The sequence below is a fragment of the Prionailurus bengalensis genome, chromosome C1, assembly GCF_016509475.1.
Source record: "Prionailurus bengalensis isolate Pbe53 chromosome C1, Fcat_Pben_1.1_paternal_pri, whole genome shotgun sequence".
NCBI lineage: Eukaryota > Metazoa > Chordata > Mammalia > Carnivora > Felidae > Prionailurus > Prionailurus bengalensis.
In genome coordinates, this window is record NC_057345.1 from 13,853,780 (window position 1) to 13,881,616 (window position 27,837).

Sequence of the window (27,837 nt, forward strand, 5' to 3'; positions counted from 1 at the left end):
GAGCATGTAAATAACAGAGAATTGTAAAAACATCAATAAACTGTATTTGACAAAGCAAAACAAGTTAGGTACCCAGCCAACGTGAAGCGAAGGGAGGAAAACAGAATCAAGCATGGAGAAAGGCCACTGCACATGTTGTTAATAAAACACTGGCAAAAAGAATAGCAGGAGAGCAAGATTTGACCCTATTACTTTAAAGCAACCAGGGCCCAAGCTTAGCTTTGCCCTAAAATCCTAAGAGGTAGTTACTTCAGACAGAGGTTATACCTGACATCCAAAGCACTAAATAAACTCAAGGATGATTGAAGGGGCAAGCAATAGAAAGAATGTTCGCTTAAATGGTATAATCTGAACGTCAAAAGCCCTACAAGATACGAAGACAAGGGTAAAATCCCTGTCTCAAAGCATGCAGTCAAGGCAGAGGCCAGAGATACGAAGAAGAGAGTGAAAGGCTACAGAAAGTGTTATTAAGCAGATTTCAGGATCACGACCAGGTAGGCCAAGTTCACCTGTTTCCATCGGGGGCAGCTTTGACTCCGTAAAGTGGACAAGGTTGTTAGGACGCATGATGGCAATGGAGCGAGCTGTGATCACCAGCCTCTGGAAGACCTCGGGGTCCAAATCCTTGCCTTCTTTGCTGGATGTGTTGAGACACTGCACAGCTTTGCTCAGCAAGGCCTGATCCTATAACAAAAGTATCACAGAGGATGAACCAAAACGAAGGGCTGGGTAGGATACTCGAGCAAAGAGGACAGAACAGCTGGCAGATCATCAGGATGGCTACCTCCTCTTGGGAAAACAGGTTAATTACCGCCAACTACCGGGAACAAGTTTTCAAACCAGCCCAGTACAGGTAAACTTCTTCACACAGAAAACATTAAAGGCACAAAATTCAGAAGTCATGAAATAAGTATCAAAGTGTGACAGGAAAACGTGGACCCACCTGATTCTCCAGACCTGCAACATCCCCAATCACTTTGCTACAGTGGAAGAACCGTTTCTCTGTGAGTTCCTATCACAAAGAGTCTGTTTCTAAACTGCCTTTCCTCAAGAGGTTCAGCAGGTGAAACCTGAATTTCTCGGTGTTCTGGGTTAGAGGCACCAATGCTAACCATGGCATCTGGCCTGTTGGCTTCTTCCTCCTTGATCTGTCACCTTTTCCATCTATGGCAACTGGTCTCACTTACTGCCTTCCGCCACCACTTACATTTATAGGTGAGACTTCCCCCTCTCTTCCCCCTGCACACCCACCCCTGCCCCCAGATTCCCCCTCAGAGTCTCTCCAACAACCATTTGGCAATCTCCCCACAAGCAAGTACACCTAATCTAGGGTTGTGCCACAGTTGGAGGAGGATCTCCGCGATTCCCGAGTCCTCACACTTTTCCAGGGAAAGCACCCCCAGTCTTTCTTAGATCTTGCTGATGCTATTAGTGGCCAAAAACTCCGTGCAAACCAGGGGCCCATCCGACAGCTTGTCATCAGTTTTGAGGGGTAGTCATTAATTTCCCAGGAGAGACTTTAGATGGGTCTCATCTCAGTGGGGTCGTTTCCCCACCAGACTTCACACTCCCCTCCGCATTTGCCACGTGAGAAGTCAGCTCACTTGATTCCCCGTCAGTACCACAACCTCCACTTCTGCAGAAGGCTTCCTGGGAGGGAATGAGTACCTTATGGCTGTGATAGGCCGAGCGGCTGGTGTGCAAGCTGGCCAGGAGGCTCTTGGACTGCTGCTGAACACTGGCAGGTGCCGGCAGGGACAGCAGCAAAGTGGCCAGCTCCTGGGCTGCATTCTTGTTTCTCTCCTGGTGCAGAAGACAGCAGAGTTCTCACTAACCCCACCAAGTCCATGCGGAATGAACGGTCTACGCTCTGCCCTCCCCCTTCCTCTTTCCAAGGCCACCAGTGCTAGGTTATGCTCTACGGACTGCTGAGAGCAAGATGAAGATTTTCAGAAATGACAATCCTCCCACAACACGGGAGCAGGAATCGAGTCCAAGCCTATGACTCCTGGAACAGCGTTCTTTCTACCAGCACTCATCCGACTCTATGAAATGCCCTTGCTATGGATCCCCCCAAAAGGAGGACAGAAGGCCTTAAGCCAAAGACTTCTCTGGAGCTTCTCTGCAAATCAAGATTATGCTATAAATATTCTTTAGCTGCAAGGCCTCGGGCCTCTGACAACTCCACTGACTTCCCGCCTCTTCAGAAAGCTCCCATATACTTTGAAAAAGTCACTTGCCTTCTCGATGATCGGGCCAACAGCAAAGCAGCTTTCCAGGGCTTCTAAAGAACTCACAACCAGCCTAGGGAGACAGAAAAGCTGGCTTGAGTACAACAACCCTTCTCTCCAGTTGTGCTTTAGCCTGTGCAAACTATAGACGGAGGGACCTTGGGGACAGCTAATGAATGCCAAATACAAAATCAAAGCACAATAAGACCTGCCACAGGCACCATGCATATCGTTTCCTTGTGTTACAGGCCAGAAGAAACCTGGCTCCTGCTTGGAGATCAACCTGAGGCCACGTTCATAATCCGGAACTGAAAGACAGGGCTTTTCTTCCTCAAAGCGGATAAGTGTGCTTCCTTCTGCTGCCTGTGGCAGGGATCACTGAGAGGGGCTTAACAGTCTTGCTGCAATGGGACCCGAAGCTCAGGTGCCCATACATAGGTAGGCAAAGGGATACACAAACGGAAAGGTTAAAGCCATCTTCTTACACTGGGAAGGTAAAGGTAGTATTTTATTCACACCTCCATGAAAACGCACAAAGGCACTTCCTAGGAGTCCCTAAGTACGGGGAGAGAACAAACGGCATTTTCAGGAGCATGCCAACTGCCAACATTCAAAGGGTGCAACAAAGCACCTTTAGAAAACGGAGCCATTTTCTCCTGGGAAAAAGGAAACCCAACTGTGGAAGGGTACCCAGCAACATGCTCCCCAGGGCTTATTCCTGTGAGTTTAATGGGGCCTGGTAAAAAGACCAACATCCTGATGCTGAGGCTCCGGGCAGAGAGGGAAAGGTATAGAGAAGGTAGCTGGAGGGGAAAAGGTCAAAGGGTAGAGGAAGGCAACAAAGAGCCGGGGAAGAGGGACCCGAGGCGTAAAACGCAGTTGGACAGAACAAGTTGTCCGCTGGCTTGTCAGACACTAGGACTCTCCCGCTGTCCTACGGCCCGCCCCCGTCCCCTGCTCACCCACTGGGGAGAAGGAGCGGAGAGGAGCGGGGTACGGAAGAGCACACTAAGAGGTTCTGGAGAGGCCAACACCAAGTGTGCACGCACAACCCTCCACACACTCCACTCTTACACGGGATAGCTCGGCAGCCATGCAAGGACCAGAACAGAAAGAAGCAGGAGGACTCTTCCACAGAAGCAGGATCAACGCAAAGCCACACCATTGGTTACTGCTCTCTGGCACACACTCACCCGTGCAGAGAAAAGAAAGAGGGCATACTAACCGGTCCAGCTTGGTTAGGGACTCAGTTTCAGAACTTGGGGGAGAAGCAAAGGGAAAAAAAAAAAAAGGAAAAAAATGTGAAGCTCAGAGAAACCTGGAAACACATCCTAAGCAAACAATATAAGAATAGGGGAGGGGGGGGGAAACAAAGAGAAAGAGAGAGAAAAGGGAGTGGGGAGGCTGGTGGTGGGAGGCAATGATTCCAAGCCAGGCTATTCTTTCCGACTTACAATGTAAGAAACTCGGCGTCTTACATCATGAGTCACTTGTCTACCGCGGCAAACCAGCGGCCCCTAGCACAAAGAAGCCAAGCGCAATGCTTAAGAAGGCCACTGGGGGGAGCGCCAGGAGGCTGTGAACTCCGCCGCAGGTGCAGCAGACCGCCCCTTGCCAGCAGCGCCATTACCACATAAGTTGGCTGCTGCAGAGAAAGAGAAGACGATGAAATCGGAATGAACCGGAAGATCTTCCCCTATAATGTCAGCAAGACTGGACCCACATCTCTAACACTGGCTTAAGCATCTTCTACTCAGCAGTCTCTCTGGCTACTCCAAAGGGCACCTGAGCATTAAGAGAAGGCACAGAAGCCCCCCCCCCAGGCAGACTGGAGCCAGACGGCCCTGAGCAGGTTTCCAGGCTCCGTTGGTACGCTAAGGGGGCACAGGGCTGTGTAACAACCTGAAACTCGCAGGCTGGACCCAGTAGTTCTGAGAGACTCTCTCGGGACAGGCTGTGCCGGGAGAGGGAAAAGTGGTGAGGACCAGAGCCAACCCCTGCCGGTGTCAGTACCTCTCCAGGACAGTTCCACTGGTGGTGGCAGGGGCTGCAGAGTCACTGTCTCCAGTGCCATTGCTCTGGTTCAGGTTCGAAGGACAGATGTTGCTGACGGAGGCAGAAGGGAACTCTTCCGGGGGCTCGTCAGGCCAGCCGAACTGCTCCTTAGTCTTGCCATAAATTTTTACAGCATCGATCATGGTGACACCTGCTGGATCCACCGAGGCCCCAACTGCAACAAGAGAAGCCTCTGGAAAGCACATTCTCTAAAGGGCTAACGTGACCACCTCGCCTCCCAAGACCTGACAAGGCAGCAAATCCCATCGATTTTTGGTACGGAAGAACTCTGTCTCCTGAGACTCGAACAGCACCTTAACCCTGAGGAGACGGTGATGAAGCATGAAGCAGCCCCTCCCTGTGACCGAAGGCCTAGAAGTCCGCTTCTCAGAAGAGCCCCTGGGAAGCACCGCGGGAATCCTCTGGTGCTATAGGGATTCGGGCATCTGCCGCCCTCCACCTGCAGGGAGCTCTAAGTGCTCCCTTGGTTCAAAGCACAGGTTGTCATCATTCATACCGATATCAACTATCTCTAGGAGCAAGAGGGGCCAGTAAATGGCACAGAAAAGTGCTAGACTTGTGAAAAGCTCACGGATTTGTACTCTGAGAGCTTAAAGTATTTGATAGCACAAGGCCAGGCATCTGTGCTTTAAGAGAGCCTGGTGAGGGTGCCTGGCTGGCTCAGTCAGTGAAGCACACAGCTCTTGATCTCAGGGCTGTGGGTTCAAGCCCCATGCTGGGTATAGAGATTACTTGATAAAATCTTAAGAAAGGAAGGAAGGGAGGGAGGGAGGGAGGGAGGGAGGGAGGAAGGAAGGAAGGAAAGAAAGGGAGAAAGAAAAGAAAGAAGAACGAACAAACAAACCTGGGGATTGTGTGTTTATCTTGCCTCCTCTCTGCCCACCCATGCAGGCAGCCATTCCAGCAAGGCTGAGCCAGTCCCAACAGAAGCTAACCCTCCCCATTCTTGTACATCCCTCCCCCACCCCCTTGCCTCCTTTCCACTTCCAGTGAAGCTCAGGGTTTCAGGATGGCAGAGACCACTGAGAAGCAGAGAGCAGAGGGTTCCCAGAATACTAGAGAGCCACAGAGAAGTGGCCCCCAAGTCAGCAGCCAAGTGAGAAGGGTGGGCCGTGCCAGGAGCTGGCGACTCACTGAAGAGGTTCAGCTTCTTGTCAGCCTGCAGGGCTTCTTCTCTGGTGAAGGGGAAGTCAAACCAGCGCGAGCGACTCAGGTTAAGCTGCATGGTTCTGCCGAAAATCTCAATGTATGATGGGGCCCGTTCGATGGCTTGGGTCCCGATCTGGATCCGCATGCCTGTCATCACCATAGTGCTGTTGTTATTGCTGATTTCAATGGTGAAGCCGCCAGGCTAGAGGGAGGAAAGGCGCACATCAGAGAATGAACACGAGTTCTTGGGGGCAAACGTATAACCCTTCACCTACAGGTGCTGAAGCATGCGACCCCAGATGAGTCCTTTATCCTTCTAACGCCTTGGTAATGACTTGCTTACTTCTAAGGATAGAAAAATAGAGGCAAGGGAGTGGACAGTCTCCAACTGCAGGCTACTTTCTCATCACTAACCACCTCCTGCTGCCCTCTACACAGTGACCCCGTGGCTAACGTTGGAACGGGAACCCTTCTGCGTGGAAGTGAAAATAGCCATTTATTCCAGGGACCACGTAACTGGAATCAAGGGTGACTGTAAGCATATGTTTTACACTCGCATCCTAAGAGAGGATGTGTCTTTGAACCACACGGTTTATGAGGTCCTTCCACCCGGGCACTGTACCCAGCCCAGCACAGTCCTCACCTTGGTATTGGCCACATACATGCCGGTGGAATTCAGCCGGTGCTTTATCTGCTGCGCATTGTAGACCTGCAGGAGGTCGTTACCACCAAACTCCACATCTGTCAGCTGCTGGTTGTGTTCAAAGAAGTCGATGGGGAAGGTCACCTGGCTGGACGTGCGGGTCGCTGTGGGGAGCAGCACCAGCGTGTGAGAGCATCAGTGCACACTCCCACCTCTGCACCCACTCCATGAGTAAAGCGCCTCCTAGGCTGAGCCCACACTCCAACACTCCAATCAATCTCTGCAGGACACCCGGGATCACGACGTGTGCCTCAGTACGATGCCTGCACAGGGCTAGCTGTCCAACAGTCGTCACCCCTAACCACAACACAACCCGGTGGGACAAAGAATTTGCGTGTGGTATGGAGTACAGCTAGTAGCAACAGGCTCCCCTCATGACTGTTTTATTTAAAGTAAACATGGGGCACCTGGGTGGGCTCAGTCGGTTAAGCATCCGACTGTGGCTCAGGTCGTGATCTCACAGTTGGGGAGTTCGAGCCCCGCACTGGGCTCTGCTGTTGGTTCGGATCCTGGAGCCTGCTTTGGATTCTGTGTCTCCCTCTCTCTCTGCCCCTCTCCTACTCACGCTCTGTCTCTCTTTGTCTCTCAAAAAATGAATAAACGTTAAAAACTAATAATAAATTAATTAATTAACTAAATTGAAAATAAATAATAAAAAAAATAAAGCACACAATAGAAACTACTTCTCTACAGGAGAATGAGCTGCGTTGTCATCTCAAACATGGACTCCAGAACAAATTTCGGTAGCTCTGCTTAACCGGAGTCACTCACTCTGAGTTTGAGCCTTCACACCCTCAAGAGTCCTCTGTCAGTCAGGAGTGAGACTCCCGGCTCAGAGATCTAGGATGGATTCGTCACTGCTTGGTAAGAAACGGACCAACGGAAGCAATCTATCCTCCGTCAGTTCCACCCTCCGCCTCACATCAGGCAGGCCATGTTCCCAAACCCAGAGAAAAAGCTCTCCAACAAGGTCCACAGGATCATTCTTTACCAGGCACCTAAGAAGCGCTGGCCTGAAGTGGAGAGCCAGGGAGTGCTGGCCAGCTGCACGATGGGTCTCTAAAAGCCACAAAGAACACTGGTGGCCCTAGGAAACTTGATCCTTCCTTTGGGAAATCAGCTAGCACCTATCTCTACCTTCATAGAACAGACAAGCGGGACAGTCACCGTTTCCCCACGGATAGTCATTGAGGTCTGTTTCGGGGCTCGTCTAGAACACTGCCAACCCCATTCCCCCACCGGTCTTTCCAGGAGGGGCCTTACTGATGGTAGCAGTCTTGCGCTTTCGCACAGGCTTCATGATGCTGACGACACTGCTGGGCTGCAGGGACGGCTGGAGCCAGTAGGAGGTGTTCTCCACGTTGGCCATGTAAATGCGCAGGCTGCCGTCCTCACACAGCAGGATCATGGTGGTCCGCTGCTGCTCGTTGCAGGCCGTGTGCCGAATGGCAACCATGTCTTGGATCTGGCGGAGGGGACAAAGGAGGGTGTGAGTTCCCACAGCTATAGATCAGAACCTACGGAAAAAAGGCAGAGAAGCAACTAGCTTTTGGGGGTGCGGAAGAGTAACAGTCATTTGGGGGTGCAGAAGAGTAACAAAGAAAAGGCATCTAGGAGAAAATGGGTGAAAATTCTTTGATAGACCACTTCTACTGCAAGAGCTGGAGAAGTGACATAATATACAAATACGGAAACAGAAAATGAGACCAGGTTCACAGCCAAGTGGTGGAAGAATCTGGCACTGACCTTTGCTTTAGCAGGAAGAGTCTTAATCTCTTGGATAAGGAAAGTGTCTGGCTTCACCATAACTACCAGGGGCACACCTGTGGTTTGCTGGACACAACACACCAAGCCAGGGTGGTTCATCACCTCGGACCACTGGCAGAGGGCAGGAGACGTCTTACTGCCACCATTGGAACTGCAGATGACAAAACCGGCCACAGTCAGGGTACCAATCCTGACTTCCTTCTCTTGATTTATAGGCCATACTGACTAAATACCTGATTCCCAGAGCAATGTATTTGTCCAGGGACTCAAATTACCCACGAGCCTCAGTTTTACTCGAGCCATGTATATACTCTCATATACCCCACGGTGTACCTCCAGCAGGAGTCCTGACTTAAAAATCTCCCCTGCTAGGTTCCACTGTCTGAGGGAAGAGGTGGCCCCCTGTGCCTAGAGGCTGTCAACTGCATAGGCCATGGAGCTGCCTAAGGCATGATCCTTGGTCCTAGTAAGAATCTCCAAGTACATCAAGTTCTGTGTGAATGGCATCCATCTGCCTTCACCTCCAACCAGCTAATGTTTCACAAAACAGAGGACAGAAATGGTGCCTATAGCACTCTAATGGCTCTTCAAGGGCAGGCAGGAAAGACAGAGCCTAAGCCTCTTCTCCCTGCTCTCTAAATAAACACTTGCCACCTTACGCACACCTCTATCATCAGGACACCTCATGCAAGCCTCTACTCCCTGAACTCCAACCATACTCCCACTGCTGACATCATGTTCCGTTTACTGATCAGTAACTACCCCAGCAAGGAAACTTAAAGGGCATTCTGGCACATGGGTGTCTGGAAGCAACTTACATTCCCGTTTCAAAACTTAGTCATCACAGATTTGCTGCCTCGACTACAGCTTTTCCCTTCTGAGTGACAGCGGTCCCCAAACTTCTTCTCATAGCTTGGGGTCTGCGTGGCAGAGGACAGAGCATGCCAACAGCCACCCTGCCAACACTAGGTGCCTCTTGCTCACAAAAGGGAAAGGCTTGTGGGAGGAAAGTAAGTTTCACCAGATCCCCAGCAGATGCCAGTACCGGGCCAGGGGAAGCTCCCGCTGAATGTGGGCATCACGGAAGCTGAACACAGCTTCCTGAACACGGCTCCTTCCCACCTTTTGATGTTGATGGAGAAGAGCTGCAACACTTCCAGAGTCGTCCTGCTGATGGTGGCTGCAAACGATTTGCCTTGACAATAGCTGAAGAACAACATCTGCAGCACATGGGAGTAGTAGACGGACACACCACCACCTGCCACCTGGCTGTTACTGTCCTGTCGGGGCAAAGACACACAACACCTGCATTAACCTCTCATGGTGCCGCAGGGACCAGCATCCAGCTCTGCTGGTTACTAGTTTTAAATCATGATCACAGGTTCTCGTAATCTGAGTCCCTTGGGTAAATCTCAGAAGTACCACGAGAGTCATGGAACTTCACATTGAATCAGTTTGGTCCTAAAGGACAAGAGTTTCTGCTATTGGGGAAAAGGAGGCAAGAGGGAAAAGAACAACAGAGAAGCTGCTAGGCTAGCTAGATCTGGAAGAGGAGAGAGCAACATCCGCCCGAACCTTCAGGTCCTCGTGGTTGATTTCCAGCACGTTGGTGACGTAGAAGGGGCCCTGCTGCGCACTACTGGCCTCTTCCATGAGCTGGGTATAGATGTAACCAGCTGAAGACATTATAACAATGATGTTCTTTCCCTCCTCATTGAAGAGGAAGGTAACATCTCTTATCTTGGAGCTCGGTAGGAGAAAGTAGAAGGTGGGGCTCAAGGCATCGACAGACAGGTCATAAATCTGCAGGACAGAAAGAAGGAAGATCAAATAAGGGAGGTCTATTTCAGCCCACCCCCAAATTATCCTGGAGAATTCAAAGACCTGCCACTGGCAAGTAATGAGCATTCATTCTCCATCCCACAAGCATCTGTGTCAGGCACAGAACACACAAAGACAAACATCTTTCTACTCTCCCTCAGGGAATGACCAGGGGAGAGACACATATCTACAAATTTTGTGATAAGTACAGTAATAGTCATGCACTAGGTACAGGAGAACCACCAGAATCGGTATCATAAAGCCTACAGATGGAAAGCTCTAGCTCAGCATCATAACAAAAGGCAACACAATGTTAGGGTCGCTCACCTTTAATTTCTGGGAGAAGCTAGCACATAATGGAGATCAGACATTCTGGATTTAAAAACCAAACGATTCTAGGACCACATCATCAATGAGCACTAACTATACCTTGACAAAGTCCGCAGTGACGATCGCTAACTCCGTCTGCGAACCAGGTAACCACACAGCTTTAATGATGAAGTTGCCCGTTGCCAACTGGGGGTGTAGCACCAAGTGATCCGAAACAGAGCCTGAGCTACTGAACGTCAGCACATGGCAGTCCTAGAGAGGGTTTAGGGAACAGACTGGTTAGAAGATGGTGGAAAGTAGGCTAACTCAAGTCTTCCGTAACATTCCCTGCCTTCAGGTAGGGAGATATTCAGGTTTCGAAACACACAAAAATCATTTCTGATACAAGAGAAATCTGAAAGAAACTCAGGAAAAGATTTCTTCTACATTTGAAAGGCTTTTAAGTGTTAACCTTTTTTTTTTTTTTAAAGGGCTCTCCCATGCAAAACAGGAGAGTTCTTTTTACAGTTTTATTTACTTGGTGAACAAGCGTGCACGCCAGAGGGGCAGAGAGAAAGAAAGAGAGAGAATCCCAAATAGGCTCCACATCATCAGCACAGAGCCCGACGTGGGGTTCAGTCCCACAAACTGTGAGATCAGGACCTGAGCCTAGATCAAGAGCTGAACGCTCAACTGACCAAGCCACGCGGGTAACCCTAGGTTTTAATCTTGACAGTGAGTATGAGAAAGCGGTACTGACAACAGGGGAGAGAAGAGGAGTGGGATCAATAGCACGAAGTGGTCGAACCTGGACCCGATTCTTACCTTGAGCCCACAAACGGCAAGGTAGTCCTCCTTACAGGGATTGCCAGTGAGGCTCAGCACAGTAAAGGGGACGGGGGCGGAAGCCAGGCGGGTCAGAGTCAACTTCCTTTTGCTGGAATCTGCTTGCTTCAGGAGTGCAGAGAGCTGCAGAACGGTGATCTGCAAGGGAACAATCGCCAATGTATTCTTACCCCTGTCCTCTTAGAGGACGGAGAGCCTGATAAAAGCTCCTTCGATGGGTACCGCTCCGCAGTTAAGTGTCTCAGGAGAAACCTACACCAGTATCAGCTTCTCTTTCTCCGGGATGAGATATGGGATGCCCTTCCTTGCCTCCTTCCAGTGACGACAGAAGAGGAGAGCAAAGAAACCAACTCCTCTTCGTATATTCAGGTCATGACAAGAATTAACCACTTCCTACATACTAGCATCCTTTCTAGTTTTCTAAACAAGTTTGGGGTGTGTTTTTTGTTTTTTGGGTTTTTTTTAAGTATTTTAGAGGGAACTTACAGACTATTTGGATTTCCAGTTTTTCACTTAAGTTAAAACAACTTTTCTGGTGATGAAAAAAAGCCAGAATAACAAAAAAAAAAACAAAAAAACAAAAAAAAACAAAACCCAAAAAAACAAAACCCAAAAAAAAACGCTGAGTTTGAGTTAAGATACCTACTACCCTTCCAACTTCTAACTTGTTCTATAAAACGACATAAACTTCCCTGTGTCGTCAGTGGGCCAGGAGGGCAGGCAAGAACTAAATAAAGAACACTGACTCTTCCCATGAAGACCTTTATCTCTTGGTTTGTGCCCTCCCTCCAGCAGGACCATACCAAGCCAAGAACGGGAGCCACGCTGGCCTAGGTAACAGCTAGTCATTACCTTTCTCTGAGAACTTGAAGGGTAGGTTTTGACAGGGAAACTACTCATCAGAAACAGCATCTCTGTTCTAGTCGTACTGCTTCTAAGTGTGATCAACGAACTCAGGCTTCGTGCTGATTGAGCTCTGTCCCCTAAAACACTACCGGACCCCAAAAGACTTTTTCCCAGATTGCCAATCGGAACATTTCCCAGAGGGCCAACTGGAGCAATCTGTTTTGCTTAAGCACTTAAGACAAACAGGACCTAAAATGAGCGGGAAGGAACCGGAAACTCACCTTGCCTTTCTCATGGCTGACAGCCAAATGCTGGCGGCGCCCATGTGGGGAGGAGAGCACGCACATAGCCACCCGCCGGAGCACGTGGGCACTGATGAGCTGTCGAATAGTCTGGCCCTGGTCTCCGCTGTAATTCATCCGAACATTCTCAAAGGCGCCTTCCTGGGAGCCTAAGGTGGGAACCTGGCAGAGAAGGAAGCAGTAGTAAGGCAAAGAGATCAAATGGATTCACCCGCTATTCACGTGACCGAGAAACTGCACAATGCACTCAAAACTAGCGGGTTCCAGGCTCTAAGCTATGGACAAAATTATTGCCAACCCAGAAAGAACAAGATACTGAATGTTTCATAAGGCTAAATTTAATTAATACAAAATACTGCCTTCCAAAAATGTTAAAATGCCCCCCCCCCCTTTTTGTTAAGTCAAAGAGTGGTGATAACGGATGAAATGTTTTTCATTGCTCTAACCTGGGAAAACTGGGTCAGCAACTTTATAGATCACCAACACAAACCCAATACTTTTTAACTTCACCTTTAATAGCTGAAAGTCTAAAAACCACTAGTGTAAAACTGACTTGTTTTTAATAAGATACCAGAATATATGTGTATATATACCTGTGTGCATTTCCAAATGACTTGTGAGTTCTATTCCTAGACCTCATTCGTTTGTACGTTTCCCTTTCGAAAGCACACCTTACGCCATTTTCATTACTTTACGCTGCTACTAAAGAGAACACGCAGAACACGCCAGAAATCCTAGACTCAGTGCTGAGCAGGTTTTAAAGTGGATAATAACTTACAACTTATAAGCCATTTCATATAAAGAAATAGAATTGCCTAAAGGGTAGAAGCAGAAGATGACAAACACTATTTATGCAAGCCAGCAGAACCTTAGGGGAGAAAAGGTTTTCTACTTTATTATACAGAAGAAACTTCTAACTACTACAATTGCCCCCAAATGTTATTCCTCATATCCTGGAGTTGATACATTTTTTTTTTAAATTTTGTTTTCAATCTTTATTTATTTTTGAGAAAGAGAAAGCAAGGGAGCAACAGAGAGAGAAGGAGACACAGGATCCAAAGGAGGCTCCAGGCTCTGAGCTGTCAGCACAGAGCCCGGCGTGGGGCTCAAACTCATGATCCATGAGTTCATGATCTGAGCCGAAGTTGGACGCTCAACCGACTGAGCCACCCAGGCGCCCCGGGCGTTGATACATTTTTATGAACTGAAAAGGGGACTTATTTACTGGGTTGGTCCAAATGACCTTTTGTGTCTTCTTTTAAGACACACTTCAAGAGCGCCTGGGTGGCTTGGTCGGTTGAGGGTCCAACCTCGGCTCAGGTCATGATCTCACAGTTTGTGGGTTTGAGCCCCATGTTGGGCTCTGTGTTGACAGCTCGGAGCCTGGAGCCTGCTTTGGATTCTGTGTCTCCTTCTCTCTCTGCCCCTCCCCTACTTGTGCTCCGTCTCTCAAAAATAAATAAATCAAAAAAAAAAAATTGTTTTTTATTTATTTATTATTATTATTTTTTTAACGTTTATTTATCCTCGAGACAGAGAGAGACAGAGCATGAACAGGGGAGGGGCAGAGAGAGAGGGAGACACAGAACCCGAAACGGGCTCCAGGCTCTGAGCTGTCAGCACAGAGCCCGACGCGGGGCTCGAACTCATGGACCGTGAGACCATGACCTGGGCCGAAGTCGGACGCTCAACCGACTGAGCCACCCAGGCGCCCCCAATTTTTTTTTTTTTTTTAAAAGACACACTTCACACGCCGATCTCCACAATGGATGGCTGGGGATTGACTGTCCTAAGGGCACTTCTGAGAGTACCCGGCATACCATGGCATGTCTGTCAATGTGGTGCTCTGGACACACTCACCATCAGCTGGTCTGTCATCTCAACCACCTTGTCCACTGTATGCAGCTCCCGGAGGGCTTGCTGAGCCCGGCTGCTGCTCCCCACCGCTGAAGCCTGCTGAAAGTTGGTCTGAATGGCATCCATGAGGAAACTGAGCATGTCTAACACGAGAGGAGCGAAGGAGAAATTGGCCTGAGAAAAATCCAAATACACAAGTGAAAAAAAAAAACAAAAAAACCACACACAGAAAAATAATGGGTCATACTCATCATAATAATCTTGCCAGTAACTACCTCCAGAACCTAGAATCCAATTTCCTCACTTCCGATTCCATCTTCCAGCCATCTCTCTCTCTCTCTCTCTCTCTCTCTCCCTCTCCCTCTCTCTCCATGATACTGGATTTGTGCTACAAACTCTAGAGCCATCTTTGTAAACCAGGAGTCCCGTGTATACACCCTAATGCTAGAACGCCTTCATCACCTATGATATCTTCTCTCTGGTACATCTAGAATCATTCTAGTTACATGCCATCCCTGAGAAAACTAAGAAAATAATCACTTAAATCACTTTCTGTATGCTCTGCTTCAGATGAGGAACCCTGGCCAAGAAAAGTGCTCTAGAGTATTACCCAACTAAAATTCACCCTCCCCCACACCCCCACAGTACCCCTCAGTCCTTAAACCCCTCCCTATGAGGCAGGGGCTGACGACACGTCCTACCCACGCCTGTCCTATGAAAATGAGTAAACTCAGAGAAAGGAGAAACCAATTGTCGGCCCCACCAGGGAGCTGCCCGGCTTGCTCACGAACCCACCTGCCAGGCTCTGCACTCCGCCCACCGCACCGGGCACCACCAGATCCCCACCTGGTTCTGCAGCTCCTCCCGGCAGCCCTCCACCGTGCGGCACAGGCTACTCTTCTTGGGCTTGTCTTCATCAGCAACCTTTCCGTCGCTGATGGTGACTTTGGCCTTGTCAGCTGGGGAGGTGCTGGTGTGGCGCACCAGACTCTCTGAAACCCTGGGCTCACTCTGAAACGCTGACTCCTTCATGGTGGAGCTCATGCCACTGCTGGGAGTCCGCTTCACCAGCGCCTAGGGACAGAAAACGTCAGAGATTCTGAGCTCTACCCACAAACAGAGCTGAAACACTGCTAAAGACCTTGGAGGAAAATCTGGACCCGGCGGAGAAATCGGCTAACCATTTAAATGATAACCAGATGCCTGAATTCTCATCTTCACCTAATATCTAACATCCAGCTGACAGGTATCCACCTAACTGGGTCCCTAACCCATTCACAGCAACAGGTCTTGGTTACAACTTCTGAAACTGTGGCAGGTCTTTGGGAAAAACTGCAAGCTGTTTAAGGACACTGCAAGGTCTAACGTTCTGAGTGAAGTGCTTAGGCCATAATCAATGACAAAAGCAGAACATACTCCTAGACCTGGGCCACCATGAAGGTGACATGGGAATTACCCAGTCTGGCGTCAGCATTCCCGTGTCACTAACACGTCACCCTTTGTAGCCCAGCGAATGTTCCAAACTCTCACCAAACAGCTGCCATCTTCCTTGGCTCCACAGTCACAGAAGAAGGACCCATACTTGGCATAGGAAATCTCATGATCCTTGTGGCACACCTTGGCACACACTGTGCACACACCCACCCCGTCAACCATTTTGCAGGTGTGACAGTGGTACCTGCAAAGAACAAGAACCGGCAAATGAGCCCAGCAGTGCCAAGGCCAAGGCCCCGCAAATCCTCACCTTCTGAAAAAAAGAACCACTCTTACCAATGCTGGTTCATGAATTCTTTCTGAGTGATCGTGAAAGTGCAGAGTTTATTGCAAAGAGAATCTTCATCCTTTAAAGATAATAAATCTTTTTAATCAGAAATATACTCTTCCACACAGGCCCCCACAGAAATACATCCTATGGAGAATAAATGGTCCGTTCAGAAACAGCCAGTAAAATCTACCCCTGGAAATAATCTACAGGCTATAAATGTGCTACAATTCTGGGTGAGAGCTTATAGTTTTGTGGTTAGAAAAAAAATAAATAAATCTTATGTTTTCTGTCCAAGTGAGCTCACACCATCCCCATGAGGAATTTGTCTCTAAGACTGTAGTTAGGATACAAAAACTGAACGACTACAGGATAAGTGACTCTGGATGGAAGAAGCCATGCGCTTATTAAATAGTCTTTTCCCCAAGAGATTAGATGCCTCCAGCCTGCTCTGCAGACTAGAAAATCAGTCTGGCATTAGTCATGTAAACTGGGAGAAAGCAGGCAGGAGCAGGAGAGTTTTGAAGCTCACAGGGCCATAAAAGAAGGCCAAAAGCTTATTTAGCATGAGCTCTGTCAGTGCCGGTCACCGTTGTTAACCTTGCAGGGTTACCTGGATGGTTACGTGGTACTTACTGAATCCTCAGCCTGGGAGTCCTCCTCTTCCACGGCCAACTCCTCCACCCAGTCTGAATCCACCTCAATGGCTCGCTCCTCCCCATCCACCGAGAGGTGACTTGGGCCTTGACCATTACTCTGGCTCAGGGCATTGGTGACATCAGCCAAGTAAGACATAATGTGGCACGTGCACTCCAGGACTATCACATGCTAGAAGAGAAGACCACTACCCCGTCACAGAAACTTCAGTTCTCCATATCCGATTCTCAGACTTTTCCCAATAAAGCCCGCAATCAGAGAAATGGTATAAAAGAAAATCCACATGCTTCAATTATCTACTTCCTCACCTCTGAGCACTATGGCCACGTGTAGCCAGTCAATACACTGTACTGAATTAACGGGATTCACTCATCCTTAAGCACAAAGACAACCCTTTACAAATTATGAAATGAAGTAAAACTCTCGTCAGGAAAATAGAAAAAGAGAAGAAAATGATACAGAGAAGAGACTGGTGGTTGCCAGAGTCAGGGGAGCGGTGGGTGGAGAATGGATGAATGAGGTTCAAAAGACACAAACCTCCGGTTATACAATAAATAAGTCACAGGGGTGTAAATAAAGCACAGCATGGCGACTACAGCTAACAATGTATGACGTGTTGATAGTTGCTAAGTGAGCAGATCTCTAAACTCCTTACGAGGAAAACACGTTTTAGAACTACATATGGAGACAGACAGCAACTAGCCTTATTGTGGGGATCACTCCACAACACGCCCTAACAGTGAATCCCTGTGCTGTGCACCTGAAACGGATACAGTGTTACCTGTCAAGTATACCTCAATTTAAATGAAGAAAGGAAAAACAGACTAGATTCAAAGTATGAATAGGCTCTCGCTGGCTTTCTCCCTACCATTAGCAATTTTTTCTAACCATTAGCGAAAGACTTTTAAGTGAAAGCAGTAAGAGAGGAACAGCTTCGGAAATGAAGCCACAAGTTTTCCAGCGAACAGCTGCCAGCAGCTCATGCTTGCCTGAGGACCCAGCAGCCTGGCATCAAGGCCTCAGACTTCCGAGCTCTTCACTCTGCAGCGACAGTTCAGACTCAGAGGAGAAAGACGAGCAAGAAAGGCTGAAATTACTGAAATTTAAATCATCTCATTACTGAGAAATAAACAGCGCTATGCTGCTGGGTCTCAGAGGCCGGTTGCCCGCTCTCAGTGACCTATGGCAGGTCCGTGGTGGGGCGGGCGAACAACTGAACGTGGACTTTTTGTCAGTTCAAAACCCTTCTCAGAGATGCCCTGAATCTTCAGGTACATTAAACTATTCTAGCAACTGGACTAGAGCTGAGAAGGCAGAGTCTGTAACCGCACAGAACACCTACTCAGAGCACACAGCTCCAGTTCCACAGCACACCAGTAGCTAAAAATACCAAGAATCCACCAGGTTTTATGAAGGATTCAGTTGGATACTGTTTCCCATATTATTTCCCTCCTATCATTCCTCATCACTCAGCAAAGGCCCAAGGGCACACAGTTCGGAATTATACACTCCCAGGGCTTTGAAATTGTAGGCAGGCTGGCCAGGGACACAAGCCAGTAAGAAGCAGAGCCTTCTATGTGACCACAAAGGTAAGGATCATCACTCACCGACTGCTGTCTCTCTGCATTTTGCTTACCTTTCCATGCATTACATTGGCATTCAGTTTTTCAACCACATTCTTCTGTGACAGGTATTTCTTGCTGTCCCAAAGGGGAAAAAAAAAGGGGATGGGGGAGAGACACAAAATCATCTAAGGAACCAAAGAAAAGGAAGTAGCTTCATGAATCCTGCATCAGTTTGTAGACACTGGGAAGCCAAAACATTCTTAGAAAAACACTGAGGTTTGGGGTGTTCCAGTCTCATCACTGACACTTATCACTTTCCCTAAGACTTCCCCCAGGGGTAACGAACAGGAAACCCTACCAGGGATATGACAAAGATTCAGTCTAAAGTGAACAGTTGCAGTCAGTTGAGCGTCCGACTTCGGCTCAGGTCATGATCTCATAGCTCCTAAGTTCAAGCCCCATGGCGGGCTCTGTGCTGACAGCTCAGAGCTTGAAGTCTGCTTCAGATTCTGTGTCTCCCTTTCTCTCTGCCCCTCCCCTGCTCACGCTTGGTCTCTCTCTCTCTCTCTCTCTCTCTTTCTCTCTCTCTCCCTCTTTCTCAAAAATAAACATTAAAAAACTTAAAAAAAAAAAAACATTAAAAAAAGCTTAGGAGCTGATGGATTTAAAGAAAAAAAAGTGAACAGTTACAGGCTACTCCCTCGATCCCCAATAAAAATGTAGACTCAAGTTTCTTTTTATACTCACTCCAAGCTACAAAGAAAATACCTTGCAATTAATGATCTATTCCCCCTTTTCTCTAAGAGTGATGGGCTCCTCCAAATTCATCATCTTACCATCTACTCAGCCAGTCCACAGCAGCATTGTGAAGCTGAAGATGGCCAGCACCTTGACCTGCACTGGCCAGGGTGGCCATCACAACCATGAGTTCAGGGAAACCAGTCCCATCACCATTGGCCAACATCTCTGTCGCCATGGGGATCAGGGTGCCCAGAAGCACAGCACACACACCTTCCCCAACTTGGCTGGTAGAAAAGAAATAGCAAATTAGTTAAATAAAACAACAGGAGTCTGACTGTACTTCTCAATTTGTAAGAGTCATTAAGAGACGTTGCAAATTAAACATTAGATACGTGACTCTCTCCCCCTTGCCATATACATGCACCCAGTTTCGGACTCTGGCTAGTAGAGCACAAAACATTCGCCTATGCGATAACTGACAGGCCAAGTCACTGCAAAAATTTTTCCACGGGAAAAACCAAGGAGAGTTCTACTAGATTCCTTAAGTCTAGTGAGGGGAGCTGTGGAATCGTTCAAAACGTTAAGGACCAATGCCTGAAGGAAAGAAAGTAACAAATACTCTCAGCGCTCATCTGGGGCTCTTCGCGACACCTGACCTAAATGCACGTGTTCTACCTGTTTTCCCGAACAATGTAAGTAGTCAGTAACTGCAAGAGCTGCCGGTTCTCCTGAATCACATCCAGCTGATCGGAATCTTTGGGGGGCGACGCAGTCATGCGCGTGAGCCAGGCCTGGAGACGCACAGGTTCCACACACGCCAGCTGTGCCAGAGAGCCACAGAGGTGCAGAAGGCTCGGGTTAGGGTTCTTCTCAGCTAGGGACAGACCGAGAGACTCCGGTCAGTGAAGGAAGGCGGGGGAAAGGGCGAGAAGCGCAGACTGTGAGCCAGGAAAGGGGGAAGGAAAGGCTTCGAGCAAGTTTTCAACTTCCTTCCACACTTTCTCAGAGGGATTCTCTGCACTTGTTAAGCGGTGCTTACACTCAGGCAGAAGATAGGCACAGTATTAGCCGGACATCAAAGTTCCCATAAGAAGATTACCAAAAGCTGTCACTCACTCAGCTGGAAGAGTTTGGTGAAGAATCTCAGAACCCGGTTGCAGAATTTAGCAGACAGGTTCTCATTGGCTGTTGCCATCATGATCTGCACCAGTTCCCCACTGGGAGGCAGAAGGGGGGAAAAATGGAAGAATCACATTAAGCCTCACATAAAAGGCATCCGCTTCTATGTCTTCACAATGTCATCTCTCCCAGGGGAACTGGCCACTTGCCAATGAACCACACTAGGTGTTCATGAAGTCAACCCCCTCATCAATAACCTGAAGGAGTCAGCAATGAATCGAAGTCCTCCCCACAGTACAGACACTGAAGCAGGCCTTGGGTGCTCCCTGAGAAGAAATACCTACTACTTTCAGAAGGCATTCAAAAACTGTTCACTGAGGAAAACAAAATACAGCTCACCTGTCAGAGAAAAATTCCTCCATGGCTTTACGAGCCTGGCTGCTTTCCAGCTGCTTTTCCAAATACTGGAGACATTCCTCCAAGATGGATTCATCCAGTCCACTGAGAAGCACAAAGAAAAGTCAACTACCAGAAATAAAATCTGTGTCAATGCCTTCCTAATATTAATTTTTAAAAACCCAAAGTTTATCACTAAACCTTAAGGGCAATATTCTGGGTTTTTTTCCCCCAAAACTTATTAGCATAAAGCCTGGCTGTGCAGTAGGAACTCGGTGCATGTTTAACAAGTTGAATTATAATAAAACTAAAAAGTTAAGGGGCGCCTGGGTGGCGCAGTCGGTTAAGCGTCCGACTTCAGCCAGGTCACGATCTCGCGGTCCGTGAGTTCGAGCCCCGCGTCGGGCTCTGGGCTGATGGCTCAGAGCCTGGAGCCTGTTTCTGATTCTGTGTCTCCCTCTCTCTCTGCCCCTCCCCCGTTCATGCTCTGTCTCTCTCTGTCCCAAAAATAAATTAAAACGTTGAAAAAAAAAATTAAAAAAAAAAAAACTAAAAAGTTAATAAAACCTGAGATAACAGATGTACTCAATCTCTAAGAGTCCAAAGAATCATTGCTGCTGTTTTAAATTATAAGGAAGAAAGGAAGGAAGAAAGGAAAGGAGAAGAGGGATAAAGGGAGGAGAGGGAAAAAGGGAGGGGAGGGAAGAAGGCAGGAAAGGGAGGAAGGGAGGAGAGGGAAGAATGGAGGGAAAAGAAAAAAAAAAAAAAAAAAAAGGAGCCCTTGATGAAACTATGGATTCATCAACAACAAAAAGACCAGAAACCCCAGTACTTGACCCTTTATCTGTCCGCTTCTCAGTGGGACAAAACTGCAGCTTACTTTGCTGTTCCTCACGACTCATCTACATCACTAAGACCTAAACTACCAAAGTCAGACAATGGTGAAGAGCACCTAATTCCACACCACCCACCTCCGAAAGAAGCAGGGTTACAAAAATATTAGAAATTTTATGAAGGTTCTTTGTACGGTTCATTATATCTAATACAGTGCTTGATAAGCATCCATTCAGTGACTTAAAGTTTCCAAATATGAACCATTTAAGCCTTCCATTTACTCAATGCTGATTCTTAAGAATTCATCATTAAGAGAAGACACATAAGCACAGAACTTTCGATTAAAAAGTACAAGTCATGAGTTAATGACATAAAGAAGCCAGTACATTTCACTGGAAACAGCAGGAGGTCACAGGAACCTGATGTCTGCTCAGATCAGGCTCACCTATTGGGATCTGCGTGGTTGGCCAGAATGTTGTAACAACCAGTGATCAGTTTCTCATATACTCGAGCCAAGAACTCATCAGACTCCGCAGGGCCCAGGATGCGCTCCAAGGAGTTGCTACTGATCTCAGCGACACTCTCAGTGCTCGACTCCAAAAGAAGGGGAAGCAGGGTCCGAATTACCTGTGGCGGGTTCATCTCATCGGACCAACTTCAAAGAAAATGGAACCATGTCAATGGATATACTCCCCCAAAATTAGCTGCAAAGGCGAGGACCGGGCAATTCAATCATTTATTGAGGGGTGAGAGCTTTTACCCCAGGCTTTTTTTCCCTTGGCAGTTAATTTTTTACATAGATGTAATCATACAACTTCAAATTTTCTTTTTCATTATTCTATCAAAACCAAAAATCATTTCCATGTAAAAAGCCCATTTATTAAAATGTTAAATAATGTAAGATGTATTTTATAGAATATTCAGAAAAGAAAATGAACTGAAACCTAAACTAGAAACCCAGACAATTCTTCTAGAACTACCAGGAATCCAGACCACGCTTAAGGCAATATGATACAGGACTTCACCTGTGACCTATGTACTGGAAGACAGAGCATGCCTCCACTGGCTTGTCCCAGCCCCACAATAGCAGAGTCTAACTCCCGTGATGATTCCGGAGACACGTGATTTGAAATACATCACTGCCACCTTCAAATTCCGACCCAAAGCACCTCAAAATTACAATATGATTTGAAGCCTGCATGGCCTCTTCTGCAGGAGGGGAGGAGGTATCCTGCTGCCTTTCACATCACATTCTAGATGAATGCTCACACTCTATTTACTCTGAAACCATACTCTCTGCTATCGAGGCATGCAGGAAAAGCATCATTATACAGCTCTACATCCCGTCTTCCTTTAGCTACGACAGGACGCAGGCACAGCGAGCACCGAGGGCTGGGCAGTAGGTACTCACACAATAAGATCTCCAGTCAGCCTGACCAGCGAGAGAAGGGTGTGCTTCAGGGAAGCAGCCAGGGGCAGGCTTTGGCCACAAAGTGTCCCCAAGTGAGCAGCCTGCACAGCACTGATGTAACTCTCTGAAGGGATGGTGTCATTAGCAAAGGCATTGCGCTGGAAGGGAACAAAACAGACAAGAACAGAAAAAGCGTCTACCTATCTGGGATAAACTCTCGTGTGGGGGAAAAAAAAACCAACTGACATAAACTAAGACCTCCACCGAGGTTTCTAGACAACGGCACTACTCAGTATATACTATTATTCATCCTGGGAAGCAACGTGGGGTGGAGCACTGAAAGCAGTTAACAACTTGTAGTGAGTACAAAGTTAACTTAAAATTTCAAAAGTTAAAATGTTATTACAAAGTTAAGATACCCAATACCAGGTTTCAAATCATTAGAATACATTATACTTCACATTAAGACTACTGTCTCTCATAATTAAGAAGGATCTGTGTTTTGCAAAGCCCCAGAGCCTCCGTTAAAATATCTTCATGATCCTTCTGCTCTAGCTCCGGGTGATGTAAATAGGGGTCACGATTACAAAGCAGGATAACAAGATTATAATATTTGGCTTTTCCAAAGAACCGTGACAACGGAATTATCTGTTAATAGAGGTAATTTGATTAGAGCATCCACAAAGGTCAAGTAAATGGACAGAAGATTCTACAGTCTTCTAAGAGCCTACAGAACCTAAAAGCTACTGTATAAAATCATTACAAAAGGAGTAGGTGCCTGACATTTCTCCTAAAAAGAAAATGAAACAGTTTATATCTTCTGAGAATTCAGATGCTAGATCTTGTCAGCACCTTACACTTAATACAATTCATCTTCACATCCCAGTCTTAAGCAGACGAAAAAACACACTCATAGTAATAAGGTGGTCGTCCACTTAACAGGGTAACCCAGACTTCCTAACAAAACGACCACCTGGGTACCGCTTGGGTAATTCAAGGCTTTGATTATCGATTCAAACATCGATTATCATTAGCAAATATACTGTTGCATACCAAGACCTCGTGGCAGCTAGTTTCACCCTAAGGAACAAGAACAGAACACAGAATAGCTGGTGCTCCACATTTCTATTCCCAGAACAGACACTCACCCAGGAGCCAATGTTGGGAAACTCGTTGGTGTTGATGTTATTCCAGGATTCACACACAGCCTGCACCCAGGATGGTAAATTCTGAACCAATGTGGGACCTGGAGGCGACAGGAAGGATGAGAACTCATCACCAGAGGGAAAGAATGACACATAGTATTTTAAAGCCAAGCCCAAATGCAGAAAGAAACACCATTGCCCAAGCTGTCAAAATAATTACGAAGATCGCTTAGATGGGTGTTTCAAGAGCAGTACTATGTCCAAGAGCTAACTAACTGCTTAATAGCTAACAATGTCGATTATAAGGTTTTCACTTCCCATCACATTCACTTTCTAATCTTGCAAATAAAGACGACAACTGAAAACAAGATGTGAAGTGGGGGCATGTCGCTACAAGTCAGGCTAAGACCGCTCTTCAGCCTCTGCTACACCCTCTGTGGACGGGTAGCACTCTGACCTCTTTTCTCCTTAATACAAATCTGAGGACAGGGATTCTTAATCCACATCAAGAACAGTGTTTGATGAAATAGTAGAATTTAATTTCTTCAAGTGAGACAGACTACCTGAACACTGAAAGGGGATTTAAAGCTTGCCATTCAGGAAAATACAAACGGCTATAAATTTAAAGGGTAACTACCGCCCTTCACTCCAGTCCTGCTCAAGTCCTTTTGCTTCCCCATCCTACATTTCTACCAGATCATTCCTAAAAAAGGGAAGAGGTTTGCCCAGCACAAAGGGACAGCTTGCTAATCTTCCTGATCTCTATAAATGACAAATAGAACAGAGGTGCCTGGGTGGCTCAGTCCATTAAGTGTCTGATTCTTGGTTTCAGCTCAGATCATGATCTCATGGTCGTGAGTTTGAGCCCCGCGTTGGGCTCTGCGCCAACAGTGTGGAGCCTGCTTGGGATTCATTCTCTCTCTCTCTCTCTGCCTCTCCCTGCTCATGCCGTCTCTCAAAATAAATAAACAAACTTAAAAAAAAAGAAAAAAGAAAACAAGAACAAAGATCTGTGCTAACAGCAACAGTTTAATGCTGTTGGTTTAATGATGTTGGTTTGGATCCCAGCCTCCACATATTGCAAGATGCAGGATTTCAGGCAAGTTAACTTGGAGGACTTAGTTTCCTAATGAGTAAAAGGGGACGGTAATACTTCACAGGGCTCCTGAGAGGACAGACACACACACACACACACACACACACACACACACACACACACACAGCTGTGTCTGACACACAAAGGCCCCAGTGAGTGGTAAATGTCAGCAGGCAGGCAGATAAATGGTAGTACTCATTCTCAACGGTATTAATAGCATTATACTATTACTCAATGGTAGTAATAGCATTTTCAAATTCACTTACCCAGAGTGTTGGCCTTGCACCTACTAGAGCCAATAGCCAAAACAGCAGCAAAGCCATGCAATTTCTCCTGGGATGGTTTTTCAGTGGACCCTTCTTCATTAAAGTTCTGTAGCAAATAGGCTCTGAAGAAAAAACAGGGGGCTACATGAAAACTGAAGTAATCTACTCCCATCATAGGAGAAACTACCCTAGACAAATTGAAATACCTGTTATCTCAGTTTCCTAATCTATTAAATATAGTTGAGAGTACCTGCCCATTTCTGATCTCCTACAAACCCCAATGGGCAACTGTTTCCAAAGAATATCCCATCCTCTGAAATGTTCCCAAAACATAATTCCAGGACAGATGAGCTTGGCGAACATTGAACACTATCTACCTACCTCTCCCTGGCCTTGGAAGATTGGCAATGTATATACTGAAGGCTCTGAGAAGTACGGTTGACCTTTGAACGACATTAAGTGTTAACTGCACAGGTGCACCTACACATGGATCTTTGTCGATAAATACCGTATAGTACTGTAAACATATTCTGTCTTCCTCGTGGTTTTCGTATGAGGTTATCTTTTTATGTTTTACAAATAGCTTACTTAATTGTACGAATACAGGATATGATACCTTTGTATACAAGATATGTGCTAATCGATTGTTTTGATGTTACCAGTAAGGCCTCCGATCAACAGCAGGCTATTAGTAGTTATGTTTTGGGGAGTCAAAAGTTCTCTGCGGATTTCTAACTGCACAGGGGGATTGGTGCCCCTAACCCATGCTGTTCAAGGGCCAACTATACTATACTTTCTCGAAAGCTGTTCAATTATATTTACTCAGCACTTCCCAAACTTACTTGCCAGGAACATTTATTAACAGTATACAAAACTGTTGGCATTAATTAATGGGTCAGATTAGAGCCCACAAGCTCTCAGAGGGAAGTGACTTGGTCACCTTTGACCCTGCGATATCCCTGGTACCTAGATCAGTACTTGGCACAAGCAAGCACTCACATTTCCTACTCATGCTTATGGCTCATATATTGTCAAAAATTGTGCCTCTAACAATAGTCTCTGCTCTACTTACTCCAAGACACTCACACCGAGACATTAAACTTTATAACAATCCGAGTCCCTTTCAGCACAAAAGTTCCAAAGAACAGGAGCTGAACAGTGAAATCCTACGGACACCAGATAAAGTAAATGAGCATAAAGGGGCCCGGTGGGCAGAGCTACAAGGGGCAGCCACTCCTCAACTCCAGTGTGTTAATGTCACATGGGATGTCAAGCCCAGTTCTGCCAGCTCTTCCAATGTAAGAAAAGACTGAAATCTTGTTTTGTGAATAAATTCCCAATTTTTATACACTGAAAACAAATTCCACAATATTTAAACATCACACAGAACAAGTCTACAGGGCATGCAAATTGCAGTGTTTATTACTTAAGAAAGGACTGGATTTCAAAATACTCTCTAACTCATTAGGAAATTTTTTTCTCTAACTACCTACCATGAAATTTAAAAACATTTAAAGCTTTATCTCAGTGAGTAACAGAAATGACATGTCTGGAGAAATTGTGTTACCTTTCCTTATATCCTACAAGGTAAATGCTACAAAATATTTAAAGATTTATAGAAATCAAACTTCTCGACTCTTCCTAAACTGTTTGAAAATTCCCTCATCAGGCAGTCTACAAAGAGAGGGGGAAAAAAGAAAAAAACCTAAGCTGACAAAAATAAAAATAAAAAATGTGTACAATTCTGAGTCCTTTGGGATCTGCACAGTGAACAGTACCTAGAACCACAAAGTCTAGGGGCACCTAAGTGGCTCAGTTGGTTAAGTGTCAGACTCTTATTAATTTCGGCTCAGGTCACGATCTCATGGTTCTTGGGTTCAAGCCCTGCACTGGGCTCTACACTGACAGTGCAGAGCCTGCCTGGGATTCTCTCTCCCCTCCCTCTGCCCCTACGGCACTTGATCTCTCTCTCAAGATAAATAAATAAACTTAAAAAAAAAAAAACAAAAAAACCACCACTAAGTCCAATGTGAAGAATTTTCAGGCCTCTAAGGAAAGCAAACCACCGAAGGATCTAAATTCCCCGTCTTGACATCTGTGGGCAGGCAGCCTGTCACACCTAATGAACGATGCATAGGTGTCGATGAGTTGTAGCGTGGCTGGAAGCAGGTTCTTGGTGACCTCAGATGACTTATGAGGATCAGTCTCAGCGGCCATCTTAGAAAAATGCTCATCCAGAGAGACCTGGACCTTCGAGATGGCAGCATCGAGGGTGTAGATGGACTGCAGGCTTGGAATTTCATGAAGTTGCAAGATGGTGGTACAGTCAATGCTACAGAATGATGAGATCTTTAAAGATACCCAAGATACTAATTAGTTGTGGGAAAAGACTGCAGCAGAAGCTAAATCCTGTCATTATGGACCCAAAACTAACGTACCTGTCGAGCAAAGTATTCCTCTACAATTTCAACGTCATACTTCACTGAGCTGCACTTGGTGGATGCCAGTTCTAAGAGAGAACTGGCATGTTCAGCCTTCATGCCCTGTTTGATAAGGTGATCCTATTTGGACAGCCAAGAAAACGTGTTCAGGAGGTTGATACAGACAGAATCTAAAGCTTTCGTTACTCTTAAATTAACAAGTTCCCACGAGTACAGAGCACGGTGACTTTGGACAACCCTTTGGCAGCAAGGCCTGTGTCACGCTGTGGTACCTTTATCCAGTTGACATAGGAGCTGATGCGGAGACGAGAAGACCACCTCAGGGTGTGTAAGATGTCACATTCACTCATCTCAGGGGAATTCATGGCCAGCTGGTTCATGTAACTCTTTGATGGTGGCAAAATCCCTAGGATCCTCCACAGTATCAGGAAGTAATACTGAAGGGCACAGGCCTCCTGGAAAACGCAAAGAGCAATTACAGCAATAGCACTTGCTAT

The 27,837-nt window shown here is 46.7% G+C and overlaps 1 protein-coding gene across 9 annotated transcripts in view; it reads right to left on the bottom strand.

Annotated features, from left to right (window-relative positions):
- Positions 1-27,837, bottom strand: part of UBR4 (ubiquitin protein ligase E3 component n-recognin 4) — a 131,875-nt gene that overhangs the window by 67,973 nt on the left and 36,065 nt on the right. For 6 of the 9 annotated variants that reach the window (XM_043573900.1, XM_043573901.1, XM_043573897.1 and 3 more), the window contains exons 23-53: positions 27,613-27,795; positions 27,338-27,460; positions 27,019-27,248; positions 24,900-25,021; positions 23,541-23,638; positions 22,393-22,550; positions 21,427-21,636; positions 20,151-20,252; positions 19,749-19,849; positions 19,308-19,506; positions 18,728-18,916; positions 17,963-18,026; positions 16,306-16,497; positions 15,678-15,748; positions 15,438-15,585; positions 14,754-14,981; positions 13,911-14,081; positions 12,030-12,212; positions 10,882-11,040; positions 10,177-10,329; positions 9,502-9,729; positions 9,049-9,206; positions 7,906-8,077; positions 7,423-7,624; positions 6,100-6,263; positions 5,442-5,658; positions 4,245-4,461; positions 3,457-3,489; positions 2,241-2,304; positions 1,669-1,803; positions 510-684 (exon numbers count right to left, since the gene is read on the bottom strand). In XM_043573900.1, coding sequence (XP_043429835.1) covers positions 510-684; positions 1,669-1,803; positions 2,241-2,304; positions 3,457-3,489; positions 4,245-4,461; positions 5,442-5,658; positions 6,100-6,263; positions 7,423-7,624; positions 7,906-8,077; positions 9,049-9,206; positions 9,502-9,729; positions 10,177-10,329; positions 10,882-11,040; positions 12,030-12,212; positions 13,911-14,081; positions 14,754-14,981; positions 15,438-15,585; positions 15,678-15,748; positions 16,306-16,497; positions 17,963-18,026; positions 18,728-18,916; positions 19,308-19,506; positions 19,749-19,849; positions 20,151-20,252; positions 21,427-21,636; positions 22,393-22,550; positions 23,541-23,638; positions 24,900-25,021; positions 27,019-27,248; positions 27,338-27,460; positions 27,613-27,795 — 4,849 coding nt within the window. The remainder of the gene's footprint in view (positions 1-509; positions 685-1,668; positions 1,804-2,240; positions 2,305-3,456; positions 3,490-4,244; positions 4,462-5,441; positions 5,659-6,099; positions 6,264-7,422; positions 7,625-7,905; positions 8,078-9,048; positions 9,207-9,501; positions 9,730-10,176; positions 10,330-10,881; positions 11,041-12,029; positions 12,213-13,910; positions 14,082-14,753; positions 14,982-15,437; positions 15,586-15,677; positions 15,749-16,305; positions 16,498-17,962; positions 18,027-18,727; positions 18,917-19,307; positions 19,507-19,748; positions 19,850-20,150; positions 20,253-21,426; positions 21,637-22,392; positions 22,551-23,540; positions 23,639-24,899; positions 25,022-27,018; positions 27,249-27,337; positions 27,461-27,612; positions 27,796-27,837) is intronic. The other 3 variants (XM_043573902.1, XM_043573903.1, XM_043573899.1) reach the window with 1 other exon arrangement.